The sequence below is a fragment of the Sus scrofa genome, chromosome 9, assembly GCF_000003025.6.
Source record: "Sus scrofa isolate TJ Tabasco breed Duroc chromosome 9, Sscrofa11.1, whole genome shotgun sequence".
NCBI lineage: Eukaryota > Metazoa > Chordata > Mammalia > Artiodactyla > Suidae > Sus > Sus scrofa.
The window spans coordinates 4,304,976-4,316,999 of NC_010451.4; the positions used below are offsets into that span (position 1 = coordinate 4,304,976).

A 12,024-nucleotide genomic window follows, 5' to 3' on the forward strand; every position below is an offset into this window, starting at 1 on the left:
TCTTCCATTAGTAGCTTTTCTGCTGAGCCGTATTCATCAGTCAAACTCAAGAGGTATGATTTTCTTTTTTTTCCTGGGTCCTAATAAAACTTTATTTACAAAAACAGGAAGGAGGCTGGATTGGGCCCCTGGAGGCTGTTGTTTGCCAACCCTTGATTTAGAGTATATGATACTATCTGATTGTACATGCATATCTTTTAGGTAAAATTTCTCCTCCTGTACAAAGTGGTTTCTTTTTTTTTTTTTTCCATTTTTAAGTTTTATTGAAGTATATTTGATTTATGATGCTGTGATAATTTCTGCTGCACAAGAAAAGGATGCAGTTACACACGTACACAACACAGTCCCTTTCAGATTCCTTTCCCACATCAATTATCACAGCATATTGGGTACAGGTCTCTGCTCTACGCCAGGTCCTTGTTGGAAGTGGTATGATTTTCAATGGTGTAATTGCCTGGTGCAAAGCTTATTTCTAGACAGATGCATTTATTTTTCAATTCTTATTTAAATCAAATTTTAGGAGTTCCCATCGTGGCTCAGTGGTTAATGAATCCGACTAGGAACCATAAGGTTGCGGGTTCGATCCCTGCCCTTGCTCAGTGGGTTAAGGATCTGCATTGCCGTGAGCTGTGGTGTAGGTCACAGACGTGGCTCGGATCCCACGTTGCTATGGCTGTGGTGTAGGCTGGCGGCTATAGCTCTGATTCAGCCCCTAGCCTGGGAACCTTCATATGCCGCGGGAGTGGCGCTAGAAAAGGCAAAAAGACAAACTAACTAACTAAATAAAAATAAATCAAATCTTAAAGAGAGGCAGAGTTCCCATCATGGCTCAACGGAAACGAACCCACTAGTATCCATGAGGATGGGAGTTTGATCCTTGGCCTCTCAGTGAGTTAAGGGTCTGGTGTTGCCATGAGCGGTGGCCTAGGTTGCAGACTGGACTCTGATCTGGCGTTGCCGTGGCTGTGAGGTGGTCAGGCAGCTGCAGCTCTGCCTGGGAACTTCCGTATGCTGCGGGAGTGGTCCTAAAAAGAAAAAAAAAATCTTAAAAAAGGCCACCTCAGGCAAGTGGTAAAGACCCTGCCCTTCCCCCACTCGAGTCTGCCTCTCAACTGTGACCTCATCGCTGACATCATCTGCCCTACGGCTGGCCCTGGAGAAGGGCAGCTGCCAACCCCGTGAGAGCCAGGTGGCTGCAGGGCTACGCTGGGAGGCAGTGTCCACAGGACGTGGGTGACAGGCCATCACTGGACATCTACCGGTCCCTGCGCTTGGGGTGCTCAGCGCTTCTATCTAGGCTTCTTCAGGTCCTAGGGAGCCCGGCCTGCTGTCTGCTCTCCAGGAAAGATGGCACGGGCTGGGGAAGAAGCCGGGGACAGTCGGCTGGTGTCTGGACGGGAGCCACGATCACGCATCATCAGAGTGTCTGTCAAGAGCCCACAAGACTGCCAGGAATTCCTGCTGGCAGAAAATAGCAGCATCCGCCACTTTAAGAAACAGATCTCCAACCGCCTTCAGTGTGACGCGGACAGACTGGTGCTCATCTTCTCCGGAAAGATCCTCCGGGACCAAGATCTACTGAGCCAGCGGGGCATCCTCGATGGCACGACGGTCCACTTGGTGGTGAGGACCCATGGGAGAGGGACTCTGCCCGCTCCTGGCACCCTGCTGGGCCCCACCCTCCGCTGCGCTCCCCGTGCCGAACCGTCCACCTGGGAGAGGCTGTGCCGCCTGGCCCGGAGCTCTCCCGACCTGGCCAACTTCCTTGGCCAGCTGGCTCAGCTCCTGACGGCTATGCCTGAGTCTGCAGGGCATCTCTTGGAAGACCCTATGGTCCAAGGCCTGGCAAATGAGAAACCAGCCAATGCCGGCCCTGTCCCTGCATCTTCGAGGCCAGTACAGAAACCGGGGCCAGTTCTGAAGGCCCTGGGAGACCGGCAGAACCTGGCCCAGCAACAGGAACCCCTGCCGGCAGACAGGCAGGGGCTGGAGGCCTTGAAGGCAGTGCCAGGCGGTGACAATGCCATGCGCCTGGTCTGCTCTGACATCCAGCACCTCATGCTCTCCACTCTGGCCCCACTGGTGGCTTCCAAAGGCCACAGCCCAGGTTCAGAGGCTTGCAGAGGGGGAGCCAGTCCTCACAGCGTTACTAACACCACAACCTCTGCACCTGCCAGGCCGTTGGCACAGGAAGTCAGTACAGGCATAGCTGCCCAGGCCAGGGGCCTGGTTTCAAACCAGGCCAGTTCGGGATGCAGGACCGGAGCATCAGACTTGTACTCGGCCCAGGGGAGCCAGCAGCCCATCGAGAAAGCCCCTCCCGCCAGTCACCTGAGCCCGCCCCCCACTGCCTTGCGCAGAGCCTTCCACGTCCTGCAGCGGAACCCAGCATTGCTCCAGCAGCTGGCCCCGGACAGCCCCCTTCGACATCAGATGCCACCCCTTCCCATACTCACCAACCCACGGGCACTGCAGGCCTTGATACAGATAGAAAAGGGCCTGCAGATACTGTCCCAGGAGGTGCCCGGGTTGGGACCTTGTTTATGGGGTCCAGGCAGGCCACACGGGGCTACAAGCGCTTCTGAACCCAGGGCCGGAGGGCAGGGTCCTAGAGCAGACCCTGTGCAGCCCACCTTGGCCGTTCTTCAGCTCCTCCACGCTCTGGCCAGTGTCTGCTCCCAGTCCACCCTGTCCTCACGCCCCCTCACTGAAGGGCCCTACCAGCAAGAACTGGAGCATCTGAAGGCCATGGGTTTTGCCAACCGTGATGCCAATCTTCAGGCCCTCATGGCCACAGGCGGAGACATCCATGCCGCCGTTGAGAGGCTGCTGGGGGTACCAGAGGCCTAGGGCCCCCCAGCTGATGGCCACAATGCACCACCCCCTGGAGGGCAGGGAGGAGAGGAAGGGGGAGGGGAGGAAGGGGAGGAGCTTATTTTGGGAATTCCTCCTGCTCAGATCACGTGCACCCTCGCAGAGCCGAGCCGCCTCTCACAGCCCAAGCCTGTTCTGCATTAAAAAAGATTGCTTGGATCTTGTGCGTGGTGTCCCTTTGGGGGGCAGGTGGGCAAAGAGAATGTTGTTTGGTGGGGGGGCGGGGATCGATCCTGTTCCATGGTCTTGGGTCTGGGTTCACCCATTCTCACACCCATAATCTCAGAGTATTTTCCAAATGTGAACAAGAGGTAGGGAAATAGAGTATTTTTGTTTTGTTTTGTTTTGTTTGTTTTGTAGTATCTTGATTCCTGCCCAGTTGGCAGCCCAGTTCCCTAGCAATTCTTCTATCATCACTAGAGCCCACCCCTGGTACAACTCTGGGGTGAAGGAACCCTGGCTTTTGTTGCCCTGGGAAGCCGTGAGTTTCTTTGGAGTCTCAGAATGCCACTCCCTGCCTGACCATGTTTTTCTTCTTGAGGTCCAGTCTCTTGAAATTGCAGAAAAGATAAGTTTAACTTCCCTTTCAGGGCTCTTCCTTTGCTAGCGACCCATGCCAGGGTCCTGCTCTTAGGAGGGTGACTTCTGCTACTTCAGAAGCTCCATCCTTTGCTCCTATGCAGGCATTTCTTCATGCTGCAAAATGTGGGACTCTGCTGTCTTATCAGCTACAGAATTTAATTTTTCCTTTTGTCTCTGAGTTTCTTTGCAGTGTCTGCCTCCCCTCCCAGGGGCCATGTTTCACCATCCCCTGCAGTCGGAGACATGTCCCCAGTCCAGAGCGGAAGCTTTCTCAAAATCATTGCTCATTCCTAATCTTCCAAAATTTTTCTACGGAACTTGATACACTGACCCCCTTTTTAAAAAAAAACCATCCGGGACTTCCCATCGTGGCGCAGTGGTTAACGAATCTGACTAGAAACCATGGGGTTGCGGGTTCGATCCCTGGCCTCGCTCAGTGGGTTAAGGATCCAGCGTTGCTGTGAGCTGTGGTGTGCATCGCAGACGCGGCTCGGATCCCATGTTGCTGTGGCTGTGGCTGTGATGTAGGCTGGCGGCTACAGTTCTGATTTGACTCCTAGCCTGGGAACCTCCATGTGCCACAGGTATGGCCATAGAACAGACAAAAAGACCAAAAAAAACCACAAAAAACAAACGAACTGGCAGTGATGCTATTTTATTGTTGTACTTATTTGACCTTTTTACTTGACCTTTTCACAGACAATAGAGTTGTAGCCCCCCATGTGGCTGAAGTCGGTAGGGGCGCTTGCTGTAGGCTTTCTGATGGGAGGAGCTGATTCTAATCCCTCTGCTGGGTGGGGCTTAGTCTCTGGGTGGGATTAGAGGCAGCTGTGTGCCTAAGGGGTCTTTAGGCAGCTGGTTCTGAGGGGCAGGGCTGTGATCCCATCTGGATTGTTGTTTGCCCTGGGGCTTCTCAGCTCTGACTGTGGGTGGGGCCAGATTTTCCCCACCTGGCCCCCTCCAGAGAAAGGCAGCTGCTGAATATTCCTGAGAGCTTTGCCTTCAATGTCCCTCCCTCACAACAAACCACATTCACCCCTGTTTTCCCAGGATGTTCTCCAAGAACTGCAGTCAGGTTTGACCCACATTCCTATGGAGACTTTGCTTTGCCCTGGGACCCAGTGCACATGAACGTCCGTGTGTGCCTTTTAAGAATGGGGTCTCCGTTTCCCCCAGTCCTGTGGAGCTCCTGCACACAAGCCCCACAGGCCTTCAATGCCAGATGCTCCAGGGGCTCTTTCTCCCAGTGCCAGATCCCCGCACGTGAGGGTTTGACGTGGGGCTCAGAACTCTCACTCCTGTAGGTGAGTCTCTGTGAACCAGTTAGTTTCCAGTCTGTGGGGCTTCCCACCCAGAAGGTATGGGGTTGTTTATATCACAAAATCAGCCCTCCTACTTCTTGACGTGGCCTCCTCTTTTTCTTCCGGAGTAGGCTATCTTTTTTAAGGTTTCTGGTCCATTTGGGTGAAGAGTGCTCAGCCTTTAGTTGTGAATTTTATGGTTTTTAGGAGAGAAGTTGAGCTCCAGTCCTTCTATTCCGCCATCTTAATCCCCTCCTCCTTAACTTATTTGAAAATACAAAAAAGATCTTTCTTAAGAGGTTGGCAATTCTACATCTTAGCATCCTTGTAGTACATAGTGAGTACATAATAAAATCCCTTTTGAAGAGCTGAACCTCTGGTATAAATTATTGGAAAACATTCTACTCTAGTGGTATTTTGGGTGTGTTTTTAATTTTTCCTATCAATCTTCATTTACAAAGGCTTACGGAGGAAGCTGATGTGAGATTTTCTCAAAATGCACAGAGCTGCCATCTCAAAATTGATATAATTATTGGATGTTAATTAGGTGCTAATGAACATGGGCTTTTTAACAAAACGTCTCTGATACATTTATTCTTCAGATATCCTAATGTCCAGAATAGGGATTTGTAGTTGACACTACAGAGTACATGTGGGTTTGAATGTATACACATACCTGTGATCTCACTATGGTTTTTTATTTATTTTGTCTTTTCTAGGGCCGCTCCCATGGCAACCTTATGGTTCCTAGTCAGATTCCTTAACCACTGAGCCATGACGGGAACTCCTCACTATGGTTTATCATAATTTGCCTGCAACTGTAGGCAAATTCTTTTTAAAAACATTTTCATTTAAGTATAGTTGATTTACAATGCTGTGCAAATTTCTGCTGTACAGCAAAGTGACTCAGTTACCTATCTATCTCTCTATTTTTTTTTCTATTATCTTCCATCAGGGTCTGTTCTAGGAGATTGGATATAGTTCCCTGTGCTCTGCAATAGGACCTCCATAACCTCCATATGCTAAAGGAGCGGCTCTAGAAAAGACAAAAAAAAAAAAAAAAAAAAAAAAAAGAAAGAAAAATGCTTTACCCTCCTCCATCCTGCAGGGTCCAGTGGGCAGATATCTCCGTGGAGTAAGAGACCTTCTCAGTCTTATTAGCTGTATTCCTGGGGGCCAAACCCTACTACCTCCAGTTTGATAGCAGCTACTGGCTTCTATAAATGACTTTCTTTCTCTGGGAACTATTGCATTCTAGCTTTAGGATGATAAGAGAGCCCCCCAAAATTCCTAAAAGAGCTTTAAGAAGTAGAGTTTGCAGCCGGGGCTGCAACATCTTCTGTTTGTCTGCTACGTATGGTATGTGCAAGCTGAACTTTGGTCAGCAAGAAGAACTATGGAGAGTAAGAGTCTTGTGCTATACCTTCCCCTTGGCTGCTGATTTTGAGAAAAATATACTTTTAATCAGCCCTACTCCTATCCCAAGGACTGTCCACATACTTTAAAATTGTTATATAATATTGTTATCACAGTAACCCTGCAGAATGTCATATAAAACAATCCTAAATCTGTTTCACCTCTCTAAAAATGTTTAGAGAGAGAGCACAACTTTCTCATCCTTACTGACTCAGCATTTTCATGTCAGGGAGGGTCTTCTCTTGTCTACACTCAATGATTTTTTTTTCCCCACCACAACGTTAAGAGTTAGACATTAACGTTACCCTCCATTTAGCAACTGGCCAAACTGAGGCAGAGACGGATTAGGAACATTCTCAATGCTCCAAAAACGAGGAAGTGGAGGAGCCAGGATTCGAACCCAGGTACTCTGACCTTAGATCTTGTGCTTTTATCACTGCCCAAAGTCCTGGATTCAGACTAGATGTACTTCTGGTGTTCCTGTCCTCTGCTACCTGCACTCGAGGAAGACCGTTCCCACCGTGGCACCCAGACTCCTTTCAATAACAGTCACTGACCTGGTTTTTACTATATTAGGAGCTTTGTGCATTGGCAGTATCATAGCCAGTGAAGTTCACTGAAGGTACAGTTATTGCTCTTTGAAAATTATTTCCAGGAGTAAAAATATCTTTCTGGGCTGTTCAGAATTGCTCAAGGAGCCTCAGAAATAAGGTATATTCAATGTGCTTATTGGTAACGCCAGGTTCTCTGACCTTTCCGTATCCTTCTAGTCCTCCCATGGAAACACATTCCTCTCATAAGAGGAGTCTCCACTCATGAAAACGAATCCAGATTTGTTTTTCTCATTTCCAACCTCAGATCAGAATTCATACCGAAATTTTCGCCAAGTGAAGCAGTCTTGGAAGTCGACTCCGAATCTCCGTGGTCCTGGCCCCATAGATGATGGGGTTGAGCACAGGCGGGACCAGCACATAGAGATTAGCCAGAAAGATGTGCACGTGCCTGGGGACTCGGTGTTGGCCAAAGCGATGGGTGAGGAAGGAGAAGAAGGCAGGCACGTAGAAGGCCACGATGACCCCCAGGTGGGAGCCACAGGTACTCAGAGCCTTGTGCTGGGCATCACGGGATGGAAGGCAGAAGACAGCACGGAGGATAAAGCCATAGGAGACGGCAATGAGGATGGAATCCAGACCCATGGCCAGAAGAGCCACAGTCAGCCCATAGACAATATTGACAGTGATGTCGGCACAGGCCAGTCGGGCAACGCCCATGTGCTCACAGTAGGTGTGTGCCATGACACGGTGACCACAATATGGGAGTCGCCTCAGCAAGAAGATTAAAGGTGAGACAACAGTTATACTCCGGCATATCCCCAAAAGGCCGATTCTGCCTATGACGGCGTGGTTGAGAATGGTCGTGTATCTCAGCGGGTGGCAGACAGCCACATAGCGGTCAAAGGCCATGGCGAGAAGCACCGAGGACTCGAGAGCGTAGATAGAATGGACACAGAACATCTGGGCCAGGCACCCAGCAGAGGAAATCTCGCCCGCCTGCAGCCACAGAATGGCCAGCGTCTTGGGCACAGTGGTGGAGCTGAGAGCCAAGTCGGTGAGCGAGAGAAGGCAAAGGAAGAGGTACACGGGGGCGTGCAGGGTCCTGTCCGTCACTATGACCAGGACGAGGGTGGTGTTCCCAGCCAGCGCCACCAGATACAACGCACAGAAGGGGAGGGCGATCCAGGGGTGGGCCCACTCCAGCCCTGGGACCCCCGTCAGGAGGAGGGCGGCCGGGAGCCCGGGCTCACTGCTGTTGGAAGCTGGCATGGTGCTCGGCAAACAGAGGGCTCTGTCCAAGGGCTGCAGTGGGGGGGTCACCTGTCCTGCGACAGAGAGACTGGCTTCCTTCACATAAGATCCTGGGCTGTCTGTGAAGTCATCTTTCTGAGGCTGGGAGAAACAAGCGTTACCCACTTGTTGAAGAATCTTGAAATCCTCTACCACATCTGATGTGCCTGCTCCCCCTTCTGCTACTGCCCATCCTCATCGGTCTTATTTTGAGTTCTGTGTTCCAAGCACCAAGCTAAGTATTTAAGCATCTGTCCAATCGGATGCTTCAAGAGTTATCTGTTACACATTCTGCCCATAATTCACTAACCTTCAGTTAACCCCCAGGGAGGGCGAGTCCTTGTCTTTCTTTCATTCAGGCCTTTCCCTAAGCCCATGGAGTTTTCTTTCTTTTCCCCATGTCTATTTTTAAAGCATCAGTGAAAGCTTCCCTGTCTGCCAGAAGCCTTTTCCCTTTTCCGGTCCATAGTGATCCTTCACTTTTTTCTCCCATTTCTCCCTACTGTACAAAAACCTCATTGGCGGAGACTGTGTGGCTATTTCACTTCCCCACCGACCACGACCGTCTCTGTACCTCGTCATTTTGATCAATGTTCACTAAAGACTCAGTTCTGATGACGCTTCATAACATACCATCGACTTCTTAATCGTATAATAACACATTCATTGTATTGCGTGCATGTTCGCATAATGTAGCTTCCCAGATATACACCCCAAAACTTCTGTGTACATCTCACCTGAAGAGCCTGGAAAAAGCGAGGCCATGTGGATATTCTCAGCGAACTCAAGATCAAATATCTACAGTGATGGAGTATTCAAGAGGGTGTAACAGAGGAAAGCACGCGCGGTACCAGACATGCCAGCTGGGGGGTCAGCACTTCCTACCGCAGCAAAACCAGCCAGAGTCTTGCACGGCCACCCGTGTGATGGCCAAATGCTACGGTCAGATCGGAATGCCACGTACTTAGTAGAGGCAGGTTAAGGGGTGAAATCTAGGGTCCTGAGGTTGTTAACAGCAAAGACGTCCCGGAAAGAGAATCTATTTTTGCTGTTGAAGCCTCACTGGGATTACAAACACCCTCTCCTAGCAGCCTACGTTTGACGTTTAAATAACTGGGGGAAGGGGGAGAGGGATCTGAGCAATGAAAATCCACATATGGAGTTCCCGTCGTGGCTCAGGGGTTAATGAATCCGACTAGGAATCACGAGATTGTGGGTTCCATCCCTGGCCTCGCTCAGCGGGTTAAAGATCCAGCATTGCTGTGAGCTGCGGTGTAGGTCGCAGGCGCAGCTCGGATCCCGCGTTGCTGTGGCTGTGGTGTAGGCCGGAGACTACAGTTTCGATTCAGCCCCTAGCCTGGGAACCTCCATATGCCACAGGTGTGGCCCTAGAAAAAAGGCGAAAAGACCAAAAAAAGAAAAAGAAAGAAAAGGAACGTACCTTGTGGTAGGCATGCATTTGCAGGTGGAACACGCTGAGGCTGGCGTTCTCTGAGCATGTGTGCTGTGAGTGTGAGGCTGTATGGACAGAGCAGTGGACTGCCAGCTCACAGGTCTGAATGTGTACTCTGGGCTGAAAGCACTGATGTTTTATCTGATCTCAGTTTTCCAGGCTCAGGAAATGTCTTCAGTTCAGCTTGTTGTTCCAGACTCCTCTGGTCAATAGGCTTGGTAAGCAAGGTTATTTATTGATTCTCCCTATGATGCTCAGGTGTGAAAACCAGAGTGGCCTCCTCTAGGGATTTAATCTCTGGTGCACATCTGGAGACAGAGAAAGAGGGGGAGGGTGGATAAAATGAGGGAGAAATAAGAAGGGAAGTTTCCCTTCACGCCTTTTCAAAAAAGGATGGAAAGTGAACACCCAGGGATTGCTGTTCTATATTTACCCTCTCTCCTCAGTTCTTACTTTTTTCTGGGTCTCGTCATTCTCTCTTCTTCGCTTTATTTCTCTGTGTCTTCTTGAACTCCCACCCACTGTAAGTCCACCAGCACCCTGTGCTCACGAGGCGTGGCGGGACCTTCATGAGAATGGGGCAGCGAGTCACGGCGGTGGACATGTGCACACGTCACTGGACCGTTAGACTTCACTGCAAAACACAAGTTCAAAGATAAAATGATCAAGAATTTTGTTACGATGACAGCGAAATACTATGGAAAGCAGGAGGCCCTTCCGAGCACGGATGCTGTGCAGTTGCCCAGGTCGTGTGCCCAGGAAACCAGTCCTGGCAGGAAAGGGCATGGGTTCTGTAGGTGGATCCCCTAGGATCCCTCGACATCAACCATCCATCAAGCTCTTGCCTCAAGGGTTACTTCCACCAAAGCCCCTTCCAGGACTCATTAACGTCACCCCCATGACTTCAGAGCACTGTACTCTCTGTCCTTGTAAGACACCTCTCTCTAATTACTTCACACTTAACAGTCTTCAAAATTTTCCCGTGGGGATTTTCTAGAAGAATTTTCAAAACATCATACGCCCCTTTAAAGCTTTAAGTTGACATCTAAAAATGATCATTAAAAGTTTAAAGAATAGAAATGGGTGCAATTTCCAGGATATCATGAATATTGACATTTAATAATCAGACTCCCACATGGCAATTTAAAATGTATCCTATGGAATTTCTTTATGTGCTAGAATTTTCAGCGCATCATTATTTATGTAAAAATAAGTGAACAAATTTTTCCTAACTGTCAGAAATTTAACACACTGCCTTATCTCCTTGAAGTTTCTCCATTGTCCCACACATATTTTTGCTTGAATATCTCGTGATAACTTTTATTCTTGTAACAGTGATATTTATATATATTGGAATTATTTTATTTCCTATAACAATAGCTCAATGTCAAAATTTTACTTTTTAAATCGAATTGTCACTGACTTAACAACACAATATGTTTCATTGGTACAACATTATATTTCAGCTTCTGTATACACTGTAGCATGTTCACCCCCATCCAGTTTCGATCCATTGAATCAGAAACTGGAATTGTCCCTTTGCTTGTAGCCTAGCAGAAGCAATGGCCCGATGAGAATTGCAACATAAATAACTTCTTAAGATCTCAGACTTTTTACAACAGTGTTTGTGATCATATCCTGACAAGGCAAGAATGATAAAAACGGATTTCTTCCTGCCCGGGTTGTTTATGTGGTTATTTAGACTTTGTTATTCCTTTGTAGGAGCTCTTTGGATCCCAGCCTGGATAAATCTTACTACCTAGCTCCTATGGTCCTATCTCACCTACTGTTGAATATTATATTAACAGAATAAGGCTGCCAAGACAAAATGCCATATGTTGAGTGGCTTAAACAATAGCCACAGTTTCTCATACTTCTGGAGCTTGGAAAGCCCAAGATCCAGATTTCAAACGATGTAATTTTAGTGAGAGCTTTCTTCCTGGCTTGCAGAAAACACTTCTGTCATCATTTGACCTTTCCTCCTTTGCAGGGACAGAAAGAGTTTCTCCCATGTCTCTCTCTTTTTTTTCCTTTGTTTTGTTTTTTAGGGCCCAGCCCCCACAACATAGGGGTTGATGTGGAGCTGTAGCAGCTTGCCTACACCACAGCCACAGCAATCCCAATCTGACCCACCTCTGTGACCTACACTACAGCTCATGGCAAAGCCCGATAGATAGGTCCTTAACCCACTGAGCAAGGCCAGGGATCAAACCTGCATCTTCATGGTTACCAGTCAGGTTCTTTTCTGCTGGGCCACGACGGGAACTCCTGAGGTCTCTTTTGATAAGGACACACTGACCATATCAACTCAGGGCTCCACCGCTATGACCTCATTTAATCTTATGTACCTCCTAAAAATCCTGTCTACAAATATCGTTATATTGGAGGTTAGGGCTTTGACATGTAAATTTGGAATAACATATACTCTTGATAAAAATCATAAATATCCACAGATTAACATAATGTAACCCCATGGCCTTAAACCTTAGCTTTACCCAGCAATTATTCTGCTTGCTATGGTTACTTCCCTCTATAACCCCCTCAAGTTCCTTTT

The 12,024-nt window shown here is 48.6% G+C and overlaps 2 protein-coding genes across 2 annotated transcripts; one reads left to right on the plus strand and one right to left on the minus strand.

Annotated features, from left to right (window-relative positions):
* LOC102167734 (ubiquilin-1-like) lies at positions 979-3,844 on the plus strand. The gene has a single exon (XM_013989472.2). It carries the CDS (start codon positions 1,348-1,350, stop codon positions 2,848-2,850), a length of 1,503 nt encoding a protein of 500 aa, XP_013844926.2. The 5' UTR covers positions 979-1,347; the 3' UTR covers positions 2,851-3,844.
* On the minus strand, positions 5,833-9,178 carry LOC100517356 (olfactory receptor 52D1-like). The gene has a single exon (XM_021062361.1). The coding sequence runs from the start codon at positions 7,994-7,996 to the stop codon at positions 7,040-7,042; it is 957 nt and encodes a 318-aa protein (XP_020918020.1). The 5' UTR covers positions 7,997-9,178; the 3' UTR covers positions 5,833-7,039.

Excerpts from the sequence above, each read along its gene's own strand:
- LOC100517356 (XM_021062361.1), bottom strand. The coding sequence starts at position 7,996 with ATGCCAGCTTCCAACAGCAGTGAGCCCGGGCTCCCGGCCGCCCTCCTC.
- LOC102167734 (XM_013989472.2), top strand. The coding sequence starts at position 1,348 with ATGGCACGGGCTGGGGAAGAAGCCGGGGACAGTCGGCTGGTGTCTGGA.